The sequence below is a fragment of the Corvus cornix genome, chromosome 15 (genome assembly GCF_000738735.6).
Source record: "Corvus cornix cornix isolate S_Up_H32 chromosome 15, ASM73873v5, whole genome shotgun sequence".
Taxonomy (NCBI): Eukaryota; Metazoa; Chordata; class Aves; order Passeriformes; family Corvidae; genus Corvus; species Corvus cornix.
The window spans coordinates 6,834,895-6,860,199 of NC_046345.1; the positions used below are offsets into that span (position 1 = coordinate 6,834,895).

Below are 25,305 nucleotides of genomic sequence, written 5' to 3' on the forward strand. Positions count from 1 at the left end.
TTTGTGTTACTGGCACTTCCCTTGGTCACGTTTCTTATTCCATAAAACAAAACCAATTTTTGTCCTCTAGGCCTCCACATCTATTTCTGCATCATAATGGAGATTAAAAGCAAATATTCACACACTGAGTATTTCCTTGGCTTGTGCCTACTGTTTTGGTAGATTTCATCTTTATTTTATTTCAAACCACGACATGCAGTGCCTGCTCCCACAGATGTGGTTATACCCAACCTTGCTTAGTACTTTTATAGGATTAGAGCCACGCATCTTCCCTGCATGGCACTGGACACGTCTGCCTCCTGGGACCTCAGTCTCGATTCAGACATGGCTGGAGCTGGAAGTACTAGTTTGCCTGGTAATCCTCAGAGGTTACCAGATTGGGCATTAAGAGCCTTCCTGTGGTCACATTTATACTACTCGTGGTTCCTGCTAGCATAATTACTTAGTGTAGCTTGGAAGGTCTGATCACCTACCGCTAAAATGACGCTTTAATGGAGATTACGGTTTTCCAGCTCGAGTGTTCGGTGGCTTTAATTAAGCAGGAAAAGGCCAGATCAGTAGCAGAGTCAACATCTCTCTGTTGGATGGCATTCTGGTTTGATCCCAGGCTCTGCACTGGTCTCACGAGAGTGATGTATTGGGATGGCCTTTTTGCTGTAAATGATTTTACATATTCTGCCACATACTGTTCCTCTGATGCAGGTTTCATTCTCTACTGCCTTACTGAAGCCCAGTTTCAAATTTTCTGATGAAAGCTGGGCAGGAATTTCTTCTTTTCTTTTTCTCTTTTTCCACTCTCCATTGTGAGGGTACATAATTTTATTTTCCTTGTGCATGGCAGACTAAATATTATTTTCATTCTCATTACTACGGAACAACTCTTGGGAAGGTATTTGTTTATGTTCCACTAAGGCCATTAGATTCTGAATTTTTGGTTCAGCAAATGTTTACTGATTCCTGAGCTATCTCTGTATCCCATGAACCAATGGGAATATTTCTGGTGATGGTAGAGGGAGGTAAAACAGTGTTTTTCAAATAACCATCAGCTCTATCTTTCTGTCTTAAATACTTTCATCTATCTGTTTTAAATATCTTCACTGGGGCATTAAATTCTCCTTCTCTCTCTTATACATTTGTTTATCCACTTGAAATTTAAAGCATTTCCTTGTGTCTCCTGGGTTCTTCAATCTTTGGGCAGATAGTTTAAACTTCTGCAGTTCCTTATTTACTGATCTGGATTGCATTGGGGCATCAACCAGCCTAAGCCAGAAATTCTAATTAGCACTTTACATCTTCAAAGCATCGTACAAACATGAACTAATCATATATTAATCACGCTGAATTTTATGTTGGCTTATGTATTCTCTCTCATGTGCTGTGTGTTACAACCATCATACTATGAACCATAGTACTGGAGAGATGAATTCAAGCTCATCACTGTTGTGTTCTTTAGAAGAAAGGCAGTTGTCTCAAAATAGCTCCTACTGCTTTTCTTCCTTGTCTTTAACATTTGGCACTATCAGTACTCATTTTAAAAAGTACTATCCTTATTTCTGTGGGTTGTCCAATTATGATTGCTCTAATCGGTTCACTCTGATTTCTGCTTCTTCTGATTGTTGCTTCACTGAGCTGTTTTCTGTCATTATGTGGGTCCTGGAGTTGCTAAGTAGCATGCAGCACTGGTTTAATTTTAAAAATATAACATGTAGTGTTTGTGCCAAAATTGATTCTTCTTCTCTAAGCCCATTTAATTAATTTGGAATCTCCCTCTTGCTCCTTGCTATTCATTTCTAAATAAAATAGTAAGTTGTTAGGATACCAGTACTGGGTGGTTCAGTGAGAGCATTGGCACTGTGCTGGGCTGCCTGTTACAAATGCAACCCTGTTGCTTGTGCAATGATTCTGCTTTACATCTTGTCAGGCGTGACTTAACTACAGGATCTACCAAAAAAAAAGACCACAGTAGGTTTATTTTTAATAGTCACTCCTTGAGTAAAATAAGCCAATTTAATTGTGAGGAAAATTAGCAAGAGAGCATCTAATTAAAGTGTCCTGGTGTCACACTGCGGGTAAATATTTAGAACCTGGTCCTGTGGCATGTGAGTTCTGTCATTTCCCACCATCCCACCAACCATTTGCTCATCGCTGTTTCCAAAAGCTGTGTGCTCAAAAGCTGTGTCCAAATGATTTCCAAACTTCAGGGCAGATCCTTGTGGAGCTGTGCTGAACACCACAGGTTGGTAAGGAGCAGCAGAGCATCTGAGGTGCCAGGATGTTTGGTGGGTGCTTTAGGATCCTGAAGGTTTTCAGGTGACTGAGTTTTACAGAAACTTGTAATTCGTGCTGCCTGTGCTCAGAGGATTATTTCTGATCTGAACCTTTATTAACTCTAGCATGATGCAATTTGCTTAGACATTACCATGCTAATTACATGTTAACTTTTCATACTTATCATGTACTATACCTCCCAGAGGAAAATATTGTATTCAGAACAAAAAAGATTTAGAGTTCATACACTTAAAAGAATGCATAAAACTTTGGCAGGAACAGAGTACTGAAGTGATCTATCTTCCCAATAACTAAAATAAGTAGCATTGTGTTGTTGCTGTAGGAATTTTTCAGTCAACCTTGGTTAGTTATTTGAAATATGGTAGGATGATGGTTCCCACTCATATATTTCATTTGTTTGTCATCCTTTTCAAAGTGGAAATTTCTGAGAACAGATTGTGCTGAAAAATTCAATGAACTAATTGCACGAACTACAAAAATTCATGTGTGGACTTAAGTTACAAATACACTTCAGAGCAAAATATAACTTTTGTTGACACTTAATGGGTTAGTACTGCATTTCTGGATATTACATTAAATCAGATCAATACAATAAATGAGGAAATACATCACACTGTGCATTTATCATATGTGTCATTTTCTTTAGAGGTCATCAGATAAGCAAATAAAGTGATCTCTCATTTCTTATTTTCAATGAGCAATTACTAGTAATGTTGAAGTATATTATGCATCATTACTTGTTCGGTGTCATTTATTAAAAAAGAAGGGTAGAGGTTTAATGAAAGGTCTTTAGATAACCAGAAAGTTGTAGAAATATAGGGAACTCACTTAAAGCAAATTTTTTATGAAAATTGAATATTATTGCTCCTTTTCTCTTAGCACTGTGCTCTCAAAACAGGACTGTTGGGTGAGAGATGCATCACTGTTGTCCTTGAAGAGTCAGGAAAATCAAGTTTCAGAACCACATGACAAGCTGTGGTTCAGGTTAGGAAGTGAACCCAGTCCTTGCTTGCACTCTTGTCTTCTAACCACTGCACTGCTGTCCAGACATCCAGTGTATGAGCAGCAGAGAGAAAGATGAAGTGAATGTAACCAGTAACCTTTGCAATAACACGAATAGGAGCTATTTTATTAACCTCTGGCTCAGTACAGCAGAACCTTCCCACCATCACTGGTGGAGGAGCAGCCAGGGTAGAGAAGCAAAGCTCGAGCAAAGGTGGCTGATGTTTAGAGCCATGTCTCACTCCACTTCACTAATGGTAGCCATGGCAACCCCAGGACATTAGCTTATGCAGTGATTGCAAGCCGTGAGCATCAAAGCAAGTAATTAGGGAGACAAATGGGAAGTCTTGATGGATTCTCCCATCAAGATCAAAGCTTTATATAAATTTTTCATTCATTTGGGAACAAGCACTGAGATTATTTGTATGTTCTATTAGGCTATCAGTGAAAATTGGGACCAAAGCTAGATTGTTTCATAATTTTTCAAGGAAAGGCTACTCAACTGAGCCAAAATCCATTTAATAGCCATGATTCTAAATCAGGAGTTATACTTGTTGAATCAGGCCATTGGAGTATTCAGCACACTCCTAGATATTTGCAGGAGAAAACTGTGCTAAACTGAGGTTTTCCTTGTCGTTACCAGGAACATTAACAGTAACTAAAAAAATTTAAGAATGCAATTTTTAATCCATGACATGTGCTTCTATGGATTCATATGATTAGGGGATTCACTCTCAATATCTTCAGATCAAGAACAGAGGAGCATTACTGTCTCAAATGTAATGACTTGTGCTATATGAATGCTCTGAAGTGATGGTCTGTGGTCCCTTCTGCCTTTATACTTTAACATGCCTGCTTTAGTGAAAGACATTGGGCAGCAACAGCTCTGTGGGCAGCATGAGGTCCTCAAACAGCAGGGGAGAACAGAAATTGAATGATGCAACAACAACTAATTGTAATGTAGGTTTTTGCACAAACTTTTGGATGGGCAAGTTGTCTCAGTACTGGGCATTTAGAGTGAATTTTCTAACACCGTATTTCCTATTTTCCCCCAGCTGCACACATTTCAATAATCATGGGGTCAATTTCTCTTTTTCCAAGATTTACTTTTCTGAAAGGTATCTAATCTAAATTAGGCAGGAGTTTTCCAAATCAATGAAACTTCCACAGCACTCCGTTGAGTACAGAGCTTCATGTGGGATGCGGCAATAGTCCCTAGAGTGTCAATAACTTCATTTTTCTGGGATTTTAAGGCAGGCATTAATATTTGGGTTGGACTTCCATTTTTAATTGATGAAGGAAAAGACTATCTGCCTTTCTTTCCTTCTTGATAACGCAAGCTTCTCTTTAGTAACTTCAAACACCCCAATTCTTCAGTTAAAGGCGAATTAAGTTTTCCTGTATTTAAAATTAGCTCTCTGAGGGTGGCATCAGCTCTGTTTCTTTTATGTTTTAAGTCCCAGTTCTTTAATCTGTTTCTAATACATTCTGTTCAGCAATTTTGCATTTCTGTTTTAGTGGAAGCAATGCTGATTAATTCCTTCTTATGACATCTGTGGCTGCATCCTAGATTAAACCTACTCTAATACAGAGCCTATCATTAAGTGTTAAATATTCTTGCAAGGCTACTTAAATTAGATTCAACATCAGTGGATCATTTAGTAGAGAGTCGTTAATTCTCCATCTTATGGCAAGGCCACATTCTGGTGATGCTTTTAATCAGAAGATTATTGAGGTATGATTTGAAAGGGATATGCTGCCCGTATTTTGCCTTTGAGCAAATTATGAAAGGTCAAGTTGCCAAGGAAACAAAACTAAGATAACATTACTAATTCCTGACTCCAAGAGTTGTCTTTCCTGATCATATCATTTGCTCAATGTACATGCTTAGAAAAGATACCAGCTAACAGTATCTCTGCCATTTAGTTTGACAGAAAATGGCTTTATAACTCTTGCTCCTCTAGATAGTGTTCACAGTGATGACAAGGCTCACCAGAATACTTTGTCTCCGTAGAATCCACGGATCAGTTGGTTTGTTTACAGGTAAGGTAAATGTTATTCCTGATTTATGGAAGGGAAAAGAAGGAAGGGAAGGGTTACAATTTACATATTCAAAGATAGCTGCAAAGTTAAGATGTTCCCGGTTTTGACAGCCTAATTTACAGCTCTTTAGAGAATCCTGATGTTCATAAAGTGAAGAGCACTTGATAACACAACTTCATTAAGGCCCCTCAAGTTAAACACTCCGAGTCACTTCTTCTGGTCACAGGTCAGGCCAGTGGAAGAGCCAGGAAGACTTTCCTGGTGTTTGCTGCTATCCTGAGTGTCGTGCTTCCTCTTTTTCTGTTATTTTCTCCTTTCCTATTCCAGGTGGGAGCCAGTAGTATAGGATTGGCTCCAGTGCAGGAGAGCCTGCATGGAATAGCAGGATGTTATGATGAGTCTGTTCTTCCCCTTTCTCCTTTCCATCCATATGTGTGTGAGTGTATAATATGTGTTTGCGTGTTTGTGTTCAATTTCTTGTCCTTCCTTTGGAGAACTCATGCGAAAGGAATAATTTAATTCCCTTAAGTATCAACATCTGAGATTGTGGTAGAGTCTGTCCTTAAATTTTCATTGGGAACTGTGCTGTGTCATAGGGCACTGCATAATGAATACAACCCTGCCAATCAAGACACTCTGTTTTATATCACTTATTACTAAATTGAAAATGGTGTTTTACTACAGCAATAAAGGGCTGGTACAGCATGAGGTACATTTTTATACAACTCTATGAACTTTGTCATTGAAAACATTATAGCCTTGAATTTGAGAGCACAGTGGAAGGCAATATAATTTGATTACCTATATTAATCAAGTAGAGTACAACATATAAAACCAGTAATGCATAAGTCTGACTGGAGCCAGATAACCCTCTTGTGCATCTTAGAAAGATTTATTTTCAGTAATATAATTCATTTGACATGAAAGTATCATAATTGCAGTTGCTAGGAGCGATTTCTTTCTTTCCTTTTTTAGGGAAAAAAACTATCATGCTTTCAAGAGCAGTTTGTTCTTCTAAAGCTCTGCTTACTGAAAATTGAAAACAAAGATTTGTTTTTGTAATTGTGGCAATTTCTCATTAGCCAGCTGAGCTAACACAGTGGTTTGTGTTGAATACTGTTTCTGCTTCATAAAAAAGTATTAGGTGTGAACTTCAAGGAATATTTTTTGCTGTGCATTGATTACACTGATTATTAGTACTGTCATTCTCAGCCTGTGCTTCTAAAAGCTGCCCAGAAGCTCTTGAGCCTTCAGTTACCTGTGCAAGTACTTTGCATAAACTCTGAAAAGAACTTCCCCTCACTCACTCTGTGAAAAGGCTTTAAAGCATATTTAAAAACACCTAATTACTCTGCAGTCTATGAAAACCCCTGTTGCTAGTCGATAGGCAGTAGTGACACTTACTAATAATAGTGTTAACATGAGTTGCTATTTATACATTTTATTGCTCAGAGTGGCTGCAAACCACACGTGAGTTGGTTGGTGTATCGCAGCTGATACAGCAAAATTCACAAGTGAAAAAAGAACAACCGACTGTGCCACAGCTCCCCTTGGAGCAGGAAAATTTGCCTGCTTCATAGCTTCACAAACTGAGAGGGGTTAAAATATCCTGGTCAAGGTATTTTCCAGTTGTTCAAACAGATTTCACATTCACCTTTGTTCATCATAATTTACTGGAAAATAAAAGGTTTGTGTAATTCAATGTGTTCTGACTCTGTGACAAATGCATAATAGTTTGTTCCAGCTAATTATTATTTCCTCGTTGTGCTAATAAAAGGTGATAGAATCCATTCCCAACGGTGTTTGTAGCCCCATCTCACTACTGGTCCACAGAGCAGTAAGTTGTTTTTTTCCATTTTTACTCTTCAGTCTTCTGTTCTTTTTCTCTTCTTTCCCCTCCTGTTGAGATGTTTTCTCTTTCTTTTGTTCTCTAATTGCTTCAGCCTGGATTAGACGTATAGGGGGTGGTCAATGCCGAGGAAAGAGTTTGACATGTTGGAACTTCTGTTGGTAAATGACGTCTATCTACACAGCTGAGCATTTCCTCAGCAGCTCTGGAAGGAAAATACAAAGTTTAAAAAAAAAAAGTCTGTAGTAACGACAGAAAGTATAAATTTCCTCAAGCCTGTTCAGAAAGCTTCAGGATGGCTCAGCTAAGGATACTCGCATTCCCATCTTTCAACGTGTACAACCAGCCCTTGTCTTGGTCTTTGAGGTCAGTGCTGGTCAAGCTACCTTGGCAGCCTGAAAGCAGAACAGTGAGGTAGGAGGCTCCATTTGTAAATCATTACATTTCCATCAGTCATGGACATTTTGGGGGCTGACAAGAACAAATTAGTATCTAGGGGCATTGAAAGAGAGGAGCTGACATTCTAAGGTAGGGAAAAGCCTTTGCAATTTTACCTGAAGTAGGGTATATATGTTTTCAAAATTGCTTAGCGTTTAAAGGTTTGTCACTTAGTGGTCCAAAGAAGTATTTTCCAGGTAATGGCATAGGTCTTAAAGCTTTTATATTTAGCTTGGACGGTGTATAATTCTCAAACAGTGAATAACCAACTGTGTTATTTTCTTATCAAATTAGCTTGAAGTCTCTGCTACATTCCTTAGATTACATTGAAGACACCCAAATGTATGCCCGAGGCAATGCTTGTCCTTCACTTCCAAGACCTACCTACTTTAATATTTTTAAGATCTAAATGGAGTGAAAGGAAAAAAGCAGATTTAATTTGCATTGTATTAATGCTAATGACAACTGCTGGATATTTGTGGGGGGTGGGGGGTATGCAGAGGTGGTTTTTAGTTTTCATATTTAAAATCTTTTTTATTTCTCTCTTGGTGAATTTCTTTGTTCCAGGGCAGTTCGCCTGTGGTGAGGGGGGCATCCATCCCTTAAGGTTTATTTTAAAAGCAGTGGTTGAAATCTGCAAGTGCATGCTCTGGGTTTCCTTGGAGGAATAGGCCTTCTGTAGATGTCTCAATTCTTGTGCTAAATATTTTACCAGATTTGAATTTTAATGTTCAATAATGCAAACATTAATGGTAGCTATAGTAAGCTTAATATTTTTTACCCACAAAAACATAAACCTTGCTATGAGTTAAATAGCAGTGGAATTAAATTACATTAATTATTGCATTAATTATATATAAGTATAGTTAATATTGTCCCTGACAGCAACAGGGACTTTTAGTGACTAAAGGCATTCAACAAAACAAAACAGCTGATTCACATAACCTTCATATATTCATGAAGTGAAGAATGAGCTGAAGTTCTTTTCACTGAATTAATGTATTTCGAGAACACAGTAGGTGCTCTGGATTGTTTTCCACGTCCAGAGTCCCTTATTGAACGGTGCTCTAAAATATTCAATACAGCGTGGTAGTGGTGTGTTTCCAGGTATGTAGCTGGTCAGCCCAGCTTCACCCACCTGAATTCAGCCTGGCTTCAGCCCCTCCTCCTGCCAGGTCCAGCATAAGTTGTTACAAGGCACAGCAGAGATTTGCCTTCATACCTGAGTCATGTCAGACCTGATTCTAAAATCAGTCACCACTTCTGAATGTTTGGTTTAGACATTTGTGGGCCTTCAGCTTGAATATGAATGCAAAAAGCTGCAATATACCTGTGGGGGAACTTCAGAATCCTCAGATGGGTGTCTTCATGCATAACCTGGTGTGTTCTTTAGTCGTTGCACCACTTGGACTTAAAGGGAGAAGTAAGGAGAAAAGGAAGTTGGCAGCATAAGAATAAGTGCATGTGTGTAAATATATACATTAAAAAATTAAATGTATAAATGAAATAAAATAAACATTCATGGGAATGAGCTGTAAGAAACCACAGCAAGTTTCATAACCAGAAATCCATCACCCTGATTCTGGAGGGTGGCTGTCATTAAGCAGGATAGGGAGGTATTTGAAAATGCCTTTCCTCCTGGGTTCCATGCTGAAATCCTCTCTTAACAGCTTCCTGCAGTTCATAATGGTTCTGCACAGAGGGAAGACAGCCATGCATGTTCTCTACTAAATAAATATGTAAATGGAACTCCCAAACAGAGTAACATACCATGGAGTCACATAGCTGAGAATAACTAAATGCTTTCCATTAGAGGAGGGTACTTCAACAAATTCTGTTGTTTTGTACTGGCCCAATAGTTTTTGGTGACTCCATAGTGATGTGGACATGGCATAGTAATGGACTAGATTTGCAATCCAAATAGAAGAAAACCGATGTTTATAGTAAATGGGGAATTACTAGACAGATCATTATGGTTGAAGTGGCTTTTGACTATATCCATATTAAGTCCTAAACTCCTCCTTAATTTTAGAGAAAGCTTATAACCGCCCCTCCAAACTGCAGCAGCCTCTCATTGTTGTAAATAATGGCTGTAAGCCATTTTTCATCTGTTGGACATATCTTCTAGGCATCCTTGCATTAAACAAAATTAGAGTTGCTCTGTGCAGTGAGTCACTGCGAATCCGATCTTGGTTTCTGCTCCCTGCAGGAGAGCGTGAGGGACCAAAGCAGCTGGGGCAGGGGGTCCAGGTAACTCTGAGCCAGGAGGCTTGTGATAAAGGGGAGGCAGCAAGGCATGATGTCTGTTGCAAGCACATGGTGTTAGTCATAGCCTAAAACAAGAGAATTAGAAAGCAATGGATGTTTCTCTGGTTCCTTAGAGAAAGCCCGTACACAGCACTGAGGCTGTAATGCCTCCGAGAGTGTCTGTCTGATGAAAAGAAAATGAGTGACAGGTGACACAATGCCCAAGTGAGGGAAGAATGAAAAGAACTTGTGAGCACTTCAGAAGAGAAGCAGACTGCATCTCTTTTCTTGTCAGAGTTTCCTCTGTTTTGTAAATTGGTGAACTGCAGTGTCAACCATTCAACTTTGCGTGCACTGTTCTTTCAATTACCCAAGTGTGGCTGTGGGTGCACCACCGGAGATGTGTGGAAACAAGGCAAGATAGGAAAGAGGTGAAAAAGCTCCAGTTCATTATTTGTGTGATCCCTGCAAATGCTGGGCTGAATTATGGCTATAATTCACATTATCCTTTGGTGTAATCATAGACAGTACAAGTGAAAATTACCTCCTGCATTGTCGGATCACTCTCTTTCTTGGCAAATATGGGCTGAAATTAAGCATAAAATTGTATGTTGGGTTTCCCAAGCTTTCCCAAGGGTGCTGAGATTCTGCAACCACAGATATAATGGGTCAATCACGGTAAACTGACTTCAAGGCAGCTACATCAACCTACCATTAAATACTTAGAATGAGTCCAAATAGTGAGAGAGAGAGGGAGAGAGACTAAATATTGAAAGAGGTGTATCATATGGAGATCGATCGATCGATCGATTAATCTGCTTTTTTCTGATTATTGAGTAGAATAGATTGATTCAGGAAAGGACATCATTAAATCATACAAAAATTATGGCAAAGGATTCTACTGGTATATTAAGGCCTAAAGTAGGAGGTATAATATGGTAAACCAGCCAGAAGGCCTCTCCTGAGTGTGGTACCAAACACTGCTGTATTGTAGATGGCATCGGATGCTGGCTTTTCTATTTTTAATGAATGTGTCTTTATTAAGCACTTAGGTAGCAACATTCATCTGTGTAGGCTCCAGTAAAAGACTGCGCTATGGAAAGATCTTCCTACCTGTCCTGTGTGGGGGAAGGGCAAGGATGTGGGAAATGAGGAGAAATCTGGTGGCTCTTACAGCTTTTTCAAGATGGGTTGGTCACTCTCTCCCTTTAGGTCATTTTTAGACTTGGCTGGAAAGCAAGCAGCTGTAGATCTTATTTTGTAGATCTCAAGGAATAATTTGTGATTATCCCTTCTTCTCCAGAAGTGCTTTCCTGTGTATAGGTACAATAATAAAGAAACCATTTTCAGCATAAAAGTATGTGCTTGTCAAACCACAGCAATGATTTTCCAGTTGCTGGCTTTTTTAGTTGTGCAGCCTTCTAATATTTCTGCTTGAATTCTTTCACGACAGAAGCAAATGAAAATTACACCGTGGTTTTTAGGTCTCTGTTCCCTGATTTTTGCTTGTCATGTCATGAACTTCTTCGAAGCAGTGAAATGGCAGCCCATCTCCCTGAGAGCTCCAGACAGATTTCTAAAGTTGTCTTGTTAACAGCTTGTCAGAAACCTACATTTCAGTCTCGCTGAGTTTATATCATGCAAAAAAAAAAAAAAAGAAAAAAAAGTTGCTGGAAATTACGATTTTTACAGGTTCTGACATTTTTCTAAAGAACTGAAATGCTCAAGGCTGCTGTCTCCCTTAACAGGCTGTGCTGTTTTGGGTAATACTCTGCGTTGCATCAACTGAACATCAGAGCAACATTCAGTTTCTTCCCTTTAACATGTTCTTTGAATTATTTAAGGTGTTTTGATGTTGGCTAGAATTCGTAACAAAGTCCTCCAGCTTTTATCCTAAAATATCAAAAAGGTTGAGATTTTTTCCTTCCCCCCCTTCCCTTTTTTCCCTCTTCCCTAACCCTTCCTCCCTCCCTCCTCCCGCTTTTAATAGATCCTTGCATGGATCATCAGGGGACTTTCTTTTATGTTGTACAGCATGAAATGACTTAGTCAGGGTCTTCCTGATTAATTTATGAGTGCTAAGGAAAAGGGAAGGGGGGAAAAACAGTCCTTGAGGGATTGACCCTAAGCTGCAGCAGATCAACTCAATTTTATGGAATGAAAAGAGACTTAAACAGTATTTTTAGCGTCGGTTTCTCAGCCCGCAGAGGTAGAGAAGCTCCCTGCATCCGGCAGGCTGGAGCAGGGCGAGAGGTGCCCATCTCTCCAGGTGGCTGATGGAGTGGAGCTCGAGTCTTTGGAGGCACCGAGCACGTTTAGAGTTAAAGCTGTGGCAGATTGGTGGATTAATGTGCTCTGCCTCCAAGGGACAAATGCTCTTTTTTTTTTTTCTCCTTTTTTTTTCCCCTTTTCCCTTCCCCTTGCTCCCTCCTTCCCCACTCTGGGCTTGCAGATGACAGCTGTTGGTCACTTAACAAAATGTCCTCTTGATTGCTGCTTCACAACAGGGGCCCCCTCAGACCAAACAGCACATAGCCTGTACAATGCATCACTGCCCCTCAAAATTAGTTATAGTGCTCTGGGCTATTCTCGGCTGCCATAGCTAATACTCTCTTGCTGTTCTTCTCTCTCCCCCTCGCCCTCCCCCTCCACAGACAAAGGCTCAGCCTATACATCTGTAGTGCTCATAACCTCCCCCTTCCCCCAGCGAAATGCTGAGGAGAGAAAGGAAAAAAAAAAATTGCTGCCCTGAGGCTCAATCTGTTTCTTACAGCTCTACCCCGGCACTTGGAAGCCTGAGCTGGTCTAGCCATGGGGAGGCCCTGACTCATTTCATCAAGCTGTCAGGGAGGCAGTGGAGCTAAGAGGACTCTGCTGCCTGGGGCAAGTTCAAGTCAACATTCGATTTCCGTCCTCCCCCCGGCCCCCGCCTTTCGCTTGGACACTTTCTGTGCTCTGGATCTAAACTTCTCCCCGAGCTGCAGCAGCTCACAGCTTCTTGCCAGGAGGAAGGACTTGTGGGACCTTATAAAGGACACAGTGGCAAAATTGCTGCAATAAATCAGTGGCCCTCTGACACTTGGCGGTAGCTTAATGTTTTGGCACTTTCTTTCCTGTGTATGCCTCAAGTCCCATTAGCAAGCTTTTCTGTCAGTCTGGCTCATGATAAAACTCTCTCTTCCTATCATCTTAAGCAAGCCCCTGCAGACATGAATCTGATGCCAGACTTAATAGGAAACAACACCCTCCCCTGCACACACAAGCGCGCATCCGTACGCGCTGCCACTGCTCCTGGGAAGTTAGCTCAGAGGGCATGGAGAGGGGAGGGCTCTTAAAAATAGGCTTGATTTTACTCCTTCCTTTAAAAGAAACATTAACAACCTGGGATTTAATCCTAGTACTTCCCCAAGCCTTGCTACTAAAAGAAAATTCAGTAACTAAATATGGTTGGAAATAATAAGATAGTGGTAAAATGGCTGTGGAGTGGGTGTGCAGGCTCTATAGGTATCTACACTGTTCATATATTCTGTGCAACTTTCTACATATGTATTCTAACCTGCCAGCTTTCATGGTAAAATTATAGAGAGTATATTCAATATTTCTGCCTCCTCTTCTCTCAGCCTTGCACTTCCCCAGACAGTTCTAGTTGCAGGTAGACTGGTTTGATTACATGTCCCTCCGGGCTGGGATCTGTTTCTTCACATGGCTAGCTTAGATGTCTATCACCCTCTGCTTAATCATAATATAAATAATATCTATAGCTATGTGTGTTTATGTGGAGAGGAAAAAACAAGCCTTTCTCTCAGCTGTCTGGGCAGGAACCTGTAACTCCTGTGCTGTACAGTGTCTGGCACAACAGGGCCCACAGCCTTGGGGCTGTGTAGGCACAACCTAAATCATAAACCACTGCATTTGGGTGAAGTAAGAGATAACCATGTTTGTGTGGATAAGCTGAGATGACTTCTCAAAAGCTTGGAGGAAGTGGCTCCCTTTGAAATAACCGTATTTCTCTGCACCCAACATGACATAACATCCAGGTATTGCCAGTCTTGTTGCAGTCTTATGAGACTTGGTTTTGTTTTCATTTCTTGAAGCTCTTATTCCTGGCATGAGACATTTTACATGACTATCTGATGTCATGTTAATCAACGTAGTGCTTTTATTATGTGAAGAAAAGCTGGACAATGTAGTAGTTAAAGCACTGTGGGTAAGAAAAGAGTCAAAGCACGTTCTCACGATTCCCAAACTCACCAGAAAACAACGAGAATCACAGTGCAGTTTTAATGTAGGTTGTAAGGAGCTCGGTGCCAGTAAACGGTAAGAGAAGATCCTTTGCCAAATATGCTGTTGCCTGTTTTACAGTAGCCGTAAGTCCATCTTTGTCCCCTCTTGAGGTGGTTTGTGGAAGCAGGTGATGGAACGCATCACAGCTCCTTCCCTGGTGGGAAAGCCATGATGGACAGGGGTCTTGAAAAGCAAGATTTCACCCCAGCCATCAAAAAAAATGAGACGCCACAAGGCCCAGTCTACACACATGGATGCTCTGTCTGCGATTCCGGAGTTACGTGTTGTTCCTGCTGAACCTCACATCACAGGAGGCTTCCTTCTGACTGGAATCTGTCACTGCAAGAAATTGTTTCCAAAAAGCTGCACAATTAGGGGTCGGCTTTGCAAACATTCTTGGTGGAATTGAGAGGCAATTGGCACAACCCAGTGAATAATCCCTTTAGGAGCCTTTATGAACCCGGCACAATGGCTGTTTACAGTCCTGCTTATAGACCAGGAGTGTTAACAGGCCTTTAGAAAAATCCAGGTAATTGAAGCTTTTGTCTTTCAATGAGCCCCCGTTGCTTTCAACAGTTGCCATTCTCCACATTTTCTTTAACTTTTTTTGTTTTGACAAGGGCTTTTGTCCCTCAACAACAGCAGCGTGGGAGGTGAGCCCAGCCGGGTAGTGGCCTCAGCCTTCACAAGGCACACCATGGCCGCCTCCTCCTCACACAGGATAAGTTGGCTTTTAGGACTCAGAAAATCCTCTGTGGCCAAACTGGAGTTTCTCCTACGACTCTATTATTCATTTCAACATCCCAGCAATGCAGCGTCCCCGCCTCAGGCCCTGTGCTGAGCCGGGGATCTGCCGGGGCAGAGGTGAGGAGGAGGCTGGGGCAGAGCGGGCGTGTGGAGGCTGAGGGCAGTTCCCACAGAAGCTGAACGAGCCCTTTGAAACCAGGGGTTTCCAACACGCACACCCCTGGCGAAGGGAAGGGAGAGGGGTCAGCAGTGCTTCTGCTTTTCGCAGCTCTGTCTGGGCCCGTTTGGTTTTGCTGTCGTTGGTTTTTCTGTGCTGTTGCTCGTTCAGCAGCCTCTGGGTTCCTGTTTCTCGATGCGAGTGTGGGAGCCTGTTCCTTTTACATAAAACTAAGAAAACGTGTGGGAATTCTGAAGCCTGGGGCCTTTTCCACCAAAGCTGGTTGTATTTTCTTCAGGAGTCACTGGGAGGTTAGCCTAGGTTGGTAGCCATGAGTCTCAAGATTCCTATCTTCTTGTATGTTAAGCCGAAGTCCAAGTTTTATAAATATCAGTGTGTTAATTCTTCCCCCACAAACTCTCATCCCGTAGGCCAGTTTGGGACATTCTCACATGGATTAAGATATGGTATTTTGGTGGTTTAAAGCCAGGTAGGAATCAATACAAAGGACAGTTTGTGTGCATGAGTGATCCTACACGGCTGCAGAGGGGGCAGAGGACTTGCTTTCACAAGGCAAACAAGAAATTAGGCAACTCACTGCCACAAATACAGTTTTTAAACCACTCATCTTGCAGTCACAGCTTCACAGAAGGCTCTGTGTCCACACTGAGCCACGTTCACGTGTGGATCTGCATCCACAGCCCTGCTGGCTTCTGCAGTTGCAAGACTGATGCAATCATGATTAAAGTAAGGAAGATGTAAGCTAAAATGAAACAAAATTCTTTGCTGTCTTTTCCATTTTAAAAGCAATTAATTATGAAGTCTTTCCAGATCCTGAATGGGGAAAAAAGTATCCTCAGAGAGCAGATGTTTGCTTCATTCATATGTCTGTTTATAAAATTTGGCATGTGGATTTGATGGTTCACCGGCTTTTTGTAACTTTCACTTATCTACATGAGACAAAGTTGCATATTGGTACAAAGCAAAATTAGGCATCTAAATAAAGTAATTCTGCACCTTTTAGTAATGTAAACCATCTGTAATAGGGTTTTATACTCATTATAGGTATACAAATTTTGGAGGTCAAATCTGTTTTCAACAAGAAAAACCCTCTCCTCTTTTTTTTTTAATATCATAGTGCAGTAAGAAATAGGAAGACAAGTTTTGTTACAAAACCAGAGAAGACTAAAATACTGCCTTGTATTTGAATAATAATGCTTACTAAAGTCTAAAAAATTGTTTACATCGCAAATATTTTTAAGCTGAATTTGGTAATGTTTACAGTACTGAGGTTTTATTAAACCAGGACTCATAGGCAAAAGCATCTGAGTTTTAATGATAATTCTGAATGCTTTCTAGTCAACGGATTTTGCAGTTTAATTTATTTGGTTATTTTATTACTGCAGTGTATAATTCTTTAAGCCCCTGTTAGAATTAAAATTCGTATTGATATTGCCTAAGTACACAATTCGAAGAAACCCATGGCTGTGTGTGCTAACTTATTTTTATGCCATTCTTGTGATAGGTGTAATTCTATTGTAACGTGCTTTAGTCTGAACCACGAATCACGTCGTCAAAATATTCTGCCTCTAAAATGCGTGTGTTCACATTGAATGAGCACCAAGATTAAAATGGTAACTTAGGATACTTTTGCATAGACCAGCTTTAAAGGGTAAAATAACAAGGTCTTTGTGACCCACTCCATTATGCTGGTAATTTGGGGGAATGCACAGTCGCTGTAGCATTAGGGCTTGATTTGAGCCTCCCCTGGGTGGAGGTGAAAGGCTTCCCTCCACTCAGCCAGTGTTTCTCAGGAGCATGTAAATAATAAGAAGTGGACTGCTGTGACTGCATCTTCCCCCACCCCCCACCTCGGTTTTGATGAATGTGTTGCTCTGTCAGTGTGAATTATCGCTGTCTTGAGCAAGCACAAATGCAGCAGGTACTGGGGCAACCTTTGCCCGGCAAACCTGTTCCAGCGTATCTCAGTGTGATGGACAATTAGTCCCATTCCAGGCCCAGAACAGAGACTTCTAATTGTTTGTGGTTGCATGACATGGGTTTGGGGAAGTCAGCAGATGGCTGCTCATGATGATTTATCAGGACTGATTTTACTTTTGGTTTGTGAAAAAAACCAAAAACTGTATTTCATATAACAATTTTCACAGAGGTCAGTGACAGAATAAAAGTCACAAAAAAGGCACAAATAGCTTATGGCAAGGTATTTACTAAAGACATGGCTATTTGATGTCTTGCCTACTAGAAAGTAATTGGCTGGGACTTTGAGCAGTTTGCTGGTATTAACACTGGTTATTCCCATAGAACTTGCCCACCCACAGCTCCTGGCCCCTGCAAAGCAGTGTCCTGTCACTTCTTCCATTTTTCTTCAGGTTCTTTCTTTTACAGAATGATCTAATACAGTTAGATCTGTGCACATCCTACTAAACAGTTGGATTTCTCTGTGACAAACGTGCTGTGGATCATGTGGGGTGGTGTAAAATAGTTTCATTTTGAAAGAAAAAGAGTTCTGCGTAGTCAAGACTATAGAAAAACAGATTCCTTAAACCAAGCATTTTCACTGCAGTAAAATGGGAATAAGGTGTCAGTTGTGAAGCTGAGCACTCTTCACTGCAGAATCACTGTGGGAGATTCCTCCAATATTATTGAGGCTCTTCGTGTGCTCAGTGTGTTCCAGAGAATTTAAAAATAAAAGATTGCTCAACGTTTGGGGTCAATCATTTCATGTGCCAAATAGAAGAAGAAGAGATTAAATATTCTCTCATAAATCAGCAGAAAACTAAGAATGTAACAGCTGAAATTTCTGTTGTGTGACTTAAGGATAAAGGATGTGACAGGAAAGATCTGCCTCCCCCGCTCCAGGAGGAAATCTGGACAAAATGACCAAACAGATCTATTCCTCCTTTTACATTCATGACACTGAAGCATTTGCATTCTCATGGCCCATTTCCATATCTGGGGCTTGTCACTGCTGGCTTGCAGAGTCCCCTCAGTGAATTCCATAAGGTGCTGCCAGTTACAGAAACCCACCGGGCCATTCCCATCAGCAGTTGGCTGAAGGAGAAAATTCCCATTGGGCACCAAGGCTACAAAACACACTGACCACTTCTGTCAGCATAACAGACACCAAGAGATTTACTTCTGTTCCCAACTGTAAATCTTTGTGAGCTCCAGCCAGCAAGATGTGCATGTCCTGAAATGTTCAGTGCTCAAGTTATCTTTCCATCATTTGTGCTGTGAAAATAGAGCATTTCATTTTCAGAGCCTGAAAGAGATTGCACTCCAAAACTCTTTAAGTAAACACTTCCTCCTGGGATCGTGATCTCATTCAAACTAAAAAATGTACCAGAATTTATGATGTATTTTAATTACTATTCTTGGTACCACTCATTAAATTAGAAATTGATTGCCAGTTTCACAGTTTCCTTGTTAGATGACAAAGTGCTTATCAAGGTGAAGCAATGCAAAACTGTTACTATATATTCCACAATTTGGGATGGTAAAAAGGCATGCTTTTTGTTGTGGCACTCATATTACAGTGGTTGTTATAATGCATCGCTGATTGTCTTTTTTGTTTAAAGTTTCCTTTTTCCCATCCAAGTAAGAGTACACCATAAATTTGTGTAAGAGAGAATCTGGCTTTGTCTGGTTTATGCTAGCAATGTAAAAGGCATTACTGCAAACATCCGAAGTGTGTTTCATTGAACTGTGAACATCATAAACAGCTATCCTAAAGATTTAAGAGGATGATGCAAAAGATCCCTATATATAAAGGTGTTTCTCAAAGTCTTTTTTTCTCTCTCTAATCCACAGTGTGACAGCGAGAGCGATATTGACGATAAGGTAAGACTGAATTTTCTTATTTCATATGCTTGGAAATTCCCTGATAGTCAAAATAAGAATGAATTTGAAAATAACATTTTCCTCCAGTCCTCATGTCAAATTTAAAAATATCTACAGTTGAATGAAAAAGCATCAGATTAGCTACTCTGTGATCTTCACTAGCTTCTGTTTACAGGAAAGAAAGTCCCGTTAACGTAATAGTCTTTCTTGATTATTATGTGAGCATTTGGTGAGACCTGAGTTAGAGTGTTAGTGCTGTATCAGAGGAAGTTTTCTCTGATAACTTGTCAGGAGCCTGTATTTTATATATAGCAACCTTTGAAGATGTCAATTTTGTAATCAGTTTAGAAGATGGGACCTGCCCTCCAAGGCAGTGTGGTAACTGTCAAGGAGTGTTTTGTTGTGTTGCATGCATATTTATCACAGAGCAATGATTTTTCTGACCTTCTTTTGAATACAGGGGTTGGTCATTGAAAGGTTGTAGTTGTGTTTGTGTATGGGGATTTCTTGTTCACCTCTGCAAGGAAAACAGACAAGTCCCACTGTGTAGCACCTGTGGCACCATGATTTTAAGCATCAAATACACAAAAGACTTGTGTATTCCTTGCCAGCTTCTGGCAGATAAACCTGGCAGTCTCAGGTCAGATCTTCATCAAACCTTTATTGTATTTTGGCTGTCCAGTCTCTTGCATTCATTCATGAGAAGCTGTGGCACAGAGTTTTCTCCTGGATCAGCATTACAGAAGTAAAGGCTGACTTCAGATAGCCCTGTGTCCTCAGCAGCACACCCGGCTGCAGCCATGCATCAGAGGTTACCATGAGTTCAAGAGACTAACAACTTCTCCTGGTTAAGCCTTTTTATTTTTGTTAGTATTGTTAGAGCTTTAGAAACATTAGGGTTTCTTCAACTTCTTCTTTTAAAATGCCATCAGATACTAAATATCCTTGGAGTGTGGCAAAAGCTGTGTTTTGAGATGAAGGCTTGATTGAAGAGAAACATTTAAATCATGTGTGTTGAATGAAAGAAACTGTACATATTTTATATTACTTTAATTTTATATGTTTATATATGTGTAAAGTCACTCCCTGAAACCACCCCTCTCCCCAAGTTCTGTTTCTTACAAGGTTACACAGCAGCAGAGCTGACAGCAGGGGTGGCGAGGGTAAAATATTATTCCCTAAAAGCTTAGATACCATGGGGTTAAAACATTTCTTAGACTGCCCAATCAAAGGAAGTAAAAGCAATCACTTAGAAAACTGTTTAAAGATCTGCCAGTCAAACCTCAGATGAAGTTGTAAGTGACATGTAGTTTTATTATACAGCTATGCTATTAATGATTATCTAAATTACACTGGTAGACCCAGCTAGCGGCATTACATCTGAGACTGACGTTTGTTAGATTAGGTTTGACTTCACCTTGTAGAGAAGAAATTGAAATCTGAACAACATTGATTAGCTTTCAGAATGTGGGATCTGAGGTTACCTTCAGAGGAAGCTGCATTGTGTTTGGCTGGTAACTTGCTGTCCTTTACAGCAAATGAAAGGCTATTACAGTGTTCCTTACCATTAATATGACATTTCTTTACATTTCTGTAACTGTAATTTGACCTTCCAGGCTCACCTATTTCCCAGCTACCTTCTCCTTAAGGTGACTCTAGCTTAATAATAACATTTCTTTTCTTCATAAGGAGAGCAGCACAAGATCATCATCTTTCTATCTCTTGCCTGATCTGCAGAGACATGAAACATGACACAGTTCTATTAAATAGGCCTCTGGAATTACGTGGGGTTGCTTTTCTTGTCAGCAGAGATGTGGGCACATGCATGTAAACTCACCAGGGTTGAAGTGAAGATGCTTCAAACCTTCCATGGGGATAATGTAAGTGCAACATTGCCTTCCAGCTGGGGACCACAGGCAGCCTGGCTTGCTCTGTTGATACCTGACATACTACACTCCCCTGGAAATTCATTCAGTGTTTGTCTAAAACTTAACCTGACTGATGCAACAAAGAGCTATAAAAATTTTGGTGTGTCTGTCCTGAGGGACTACACTCATTTTCCCCCTTCCATGTGATGGCAAAATGTATCTCCTGCTAATGCTCCCAGGCTATTGCAGCCAGATGGAGTATTCAGCATACTGCCTAGCCCAGCATCTGCCTTCCTGAATTACGTGGCGGGTCGGCTTCATTCCCCACTGCTACAGAGCAATGCTGCCCTGCTGCCTGGTCAGCAAGAACCAGCGTTTTCGAGGTACACCTACACACGCTGGCACTAAGGAAGGGCAGGGCAGGAATTACTAATGTACTTCTGATTTGCATAATATTTTTTGTTAGTCACAAACAGTGGATCAGTCTTGTCTGCGTAAAACTCACGAGGAAAGCAGACAAAAAAAGTTCATGTACAAGCACAAACTGAGTCAGCGACAGAGCTAGAAGCAAAACTGAAATTTTCCACCTCCTACTTCTCTCTCTGTACCATGCTAGTAATTATCCACTATTTATTTAGTTCTTAGGTATATGGGCTATTGAGCTCTTAATGTTTTCAAACACAGACGTTAGAGTAAAATTAAGGTTTTACCCTTGCTGCATTATAAAATATAAACACCCTCCTGTCCTCCTGATGGTTTGGGTTTTTTCCTTGTGCAGTGCAGGGCTCCAGGGGAGAAAAGCAATTGAGCATAGTCAGTCACATGTACAGTGTATCAGAAAGAGGAGCCATTACTTTAGTGCAAGGTACAGTTTCACAGCACACTGTGAGAGTGTTTCCAAACATTGCACTGCTGTTTTTAATAATCGGGAAAGAGGAACTCAAGGCTGGGGACTTGTCAATCCCATCTACTTTCTGAGAACTGTCTCTGGCCAAGTATAGCCTTTCACTTCTGTAGCACTGCTGAAATCTCAGAGGAAGTAAGTGGGATGATGCTTTCTCACACCTATCATTCTGTCACCACGCGCTTCTCACAGAACCGTTTGAGATACCCAAACTAATAAAGTGAGCTGTCCAGCCATTTAACCAAGCGAGAAACTTAGCAAATCACGCATTCCCAGAGATGGCAATGCAAATCCTGCTTCCTTTACTGTATGTTCAATGAAGGACATTGGTTTGGACTCTGCAGCTGTTAGGAGGATTGCAGTGTTGCTTGCCGAAGCTGTAGAAATGATACGGTGCTTTTTGAGAGGGAGGAGGGAGAGAAAGGGAGTCAGTCTGATACTTGTATTACACTGTCTCTGCTCTGTGCAGTAGCTGAGATGTGAAGCTCACGGTCCATAAACATTGTTACTGAAAATATATACTTCCTTTAATAGCAACAACAGCATTAACAGATAGCAATTACCCTTCATTTTCAGGAACTATAAAGTCTCCATTAATTCAAGATTTATGTAGTTATAGCATTTAGCACAGGAATAACACCACAGAGAATTGGTTTATACACATGTAATGAGAGAGCTTATGGCATACTTTAGTGAACATTAACATAATAGAGTAATATAAACCATCAACAGTTCCACTTATTGTCTCTTACCTGCTTTAGCATCACTGTGAAAAGTGGCTAGCAGCTTGGTAATGTGCTCTGTTAAATGGTGTTCTGCAGAAAGCCAAAAGTCAACTTGTGTAAAACAAGGGAATGAGTAATCTCTGCTCATTACTCCAAAATGTTGCTCTCATTTTTTTAATAACAGTGTTCAAGATTGCATTAAAAAAGCGCCTGTTTCTTTCTTTAAAAGTAATTCAGTGTTCATGTTCTTCAGTCTTGGACTTCTGTCTGGTCTGTGGGCAATTGTGGGTTGTCAGCTTAATTACATGGCCCCGCCACGTAAGTCAGCTTTCCAAATCAGGGGTTAGATATCAAGCATTCTTCATTTAATGTGGTGCTAAGTAAGATGTGCAAAAAATGGAATTGTATTTCTAAGTTCAGTCAGTATTTACTGTATATTTGTTCTGTAGTTTGTGTTTTAGCTATAGCAAGCAACCTCTAAGACAGGTAAAGTTAAATCCAAGGTGGAGACAAAAAAGTTTTGAAGTCATTTTTTTCTCATAACTTTCTGCAGCAGCCCAGTGAGTTCCTTAGGTGGTGCTTGTGGCAGTGTGAATCAGCCTTGCCATGATGTAGTTTTCCAGACTCCCAGTAGGTGCCTGGAAGTCAAGAACAAGAGGAGCAGGTGCAGTTTAGCCTGTGATAGATGAGAGGAGGGCAGCACAGTGGTGCTGTGATCCCTCCACCTGAGGCTGGGTTCCCATCCTGCTACGTGCTGTAAAAACACAGAACAGCCCATGGCTTAAGGATGAGATTAGAGAGAAGGGAGCCAGGTAAATGGGGGGACACTGTCAACAGCAGCACTGTTTCAGTATGCCAGCAGCCTCGTTGTTGTCCAGCTTTGGTTTCATGGGCATTAATCTAAAGGGGGTATTTGTAGGTATTAGGGTTTTAGAGGCATTTGAGAGGGAAAGTCAGGTAGTTTTATGGCCATGAATGGGAAATTATTCTCTGTAGCAAAGGCACGGTGGTAAGTAGTGAGGAGGTGCTTATTTGAAAGTTTAACGAGGGAGTGATCAAATCAGACCAGTGAGAGATGAAAGTTTACAACAATGCTGAATGTCAGTGTTGGGAAGAAGAGGTAAGCTGTGAAAGAGTCAAAACACGCAGTGATAGTTTGCCATTCAGGAAGTGAGAAGCTGTGTAGGAAGCAAAGCCACAGACTAGGAAAATGATCTTGCAGCAACTTTTCCCTGGCACAAGGACACAGTTACATCTGCTGTCTCCAAAGGAAAGATAGAATGGTAAATGAAGGGTGAGGTAGCTTGACCAAGAATTTAGTTGTGTGGATAAACAGAAGATGCTCATTATGTTATAGAGAAAAAGGATATACAGGACTTAAAACATAGGTTGAATATTTTGATGTCAGGAGTTTTGGGAGTCAAAGAGAGTGCTGAAAACTGTGGGCTTGAGTGAGAGACGGAGGTGATAAGAGTAGAAGCAATGACAAGAATAAACTGCATGGATGATCTGGGGGATGAAATTATCACTGTTGTTTCAGCTGTGTTGACCTTGAAAGGGTATCCACAAGCCCACAGGAAAAATCAAGTTCAGGCAGCAGGAGAAAGGGATGTAATAATGAAGAGAGGTCTAGGAGTCGCTCTAGCAGGAATGGTCATTCTGTGTGTTTGTGTATGGCAATGGAAAAAGTGGGTTCCATCTGATAAGTCTGTTGTTTTTGTGGGGCTGGAAGTTTAGTTCCCACTTCAGATAATCTGTTATTTGCTGGTTTTGAAGCCTGCCCAGACCAAGGTCCCAAACTGGTTTTGTCCATCATTCAGTTGTCCTTTCCTCTAAGAAATTAAACTTGGTATTTTTCCAGAAATTGAGATTCATACTGGTTGCAGCAGAAGGGAAAGATCAAAAACAATATTGAACTGAGGGCTTTCACATGGCAGTATTTGCACTTCTGTTAGCATTACACTTCAGTCTATGACAGTTTTCAGCTGTGGCTATTAATGAGAAATCTCCATTTGCCAGTTACTTCCCAGCTGGCTTCTCAGACAGAACTGAAGTGGTTTTTACCATAGGATGCACTGGCTTATGGACAGTAGTGCTGAATGCCCTTGTGGATGTGTGTGGTTGGGCTCTGCTGCAGGCTTAGCATCACGCAGTAGTATTGCATATATGCATGTGCATGCACAGAATCTGTGCTTCTGCTGAGGTTTAATTCTTACAGACTGAAAATCCAGTGATGCAGAGTGAAAACTAGTGAGAAAGCTGACTCCCATATAGTAATAACTGTAAAGACTGTTAGTTCTCCTAATGGAAGAAAGCCTCTGTTTTACAGACAATCTGCATGTTGTTATTAGAAACAGATCTGCTTTTTAAACAATATCAAAATATTGAATTTAAAATAACCCTGTAGCCCTTGAAAGATTTGGGTGCTATAAACAGGCAAATGCAATGTTGTTGCCAGTACAGGAAGACAAAAATTCACCACTCAGTGAATTTGTTTTATTTCATCGTTCTCCATGAATAGATTTACCAGAAAAATAGCATCCTCTAAGCCCTCTGCATACCCAGTTCACTCAGTTGCTCTTTGGGAAATGCCAGATGGGGGAGAGACTTGGCATGCCCTGGGCTTCCATCGTTCCACCCACCATGTGCATGGAGCAGACATAAAAGTTCCCACTGAGACTTGGGGCAGTTGAGTTAAGCCCTGCAAGTCCTTCCAGAGAGAGAGGAGCCTTCCAAGTTGTGCTTCTCTACTACAACTGCAGTAAATATTATTAGTAATAATAGCCCTTCTTGACCTTCATATTTAAATAAAGCAAGAATGCAGTTAAAAAAATGAAACAGAAGAAAAAGCTTCAGCACCAATGTGCTCCTTCCTACTGAGATTTTGTGGT

At 40.7% G+C, this 25,305-nt stretch overlaps 1 protein-coding gene across 15 annotated transcripts in view; it reads left to right on the forward strand.

Moving 5' to 3' along the window:
- FBRSL1 (fibrosin like 1) overlaps positions 1–25,305 on the forward strand; it is a 507,802-nt gene that overhangs the window by 317,919 nt on the left and 164,578 nt on the right. For all 15 annotated transcript variants that reach the window (XM_039560807.1, XM_039560809.1, XM_039560806.1 and 12 more), the window contains one exon: positions 18,888–18,917. In XM_039560807.1, coding sequence (XP_039416741.1) covers positions 18,888–18,917 — 30 coding nt within the window. The remainder of the gene's footprint in view (positions 1–18,887; positions 18,918–25,305) is intronic.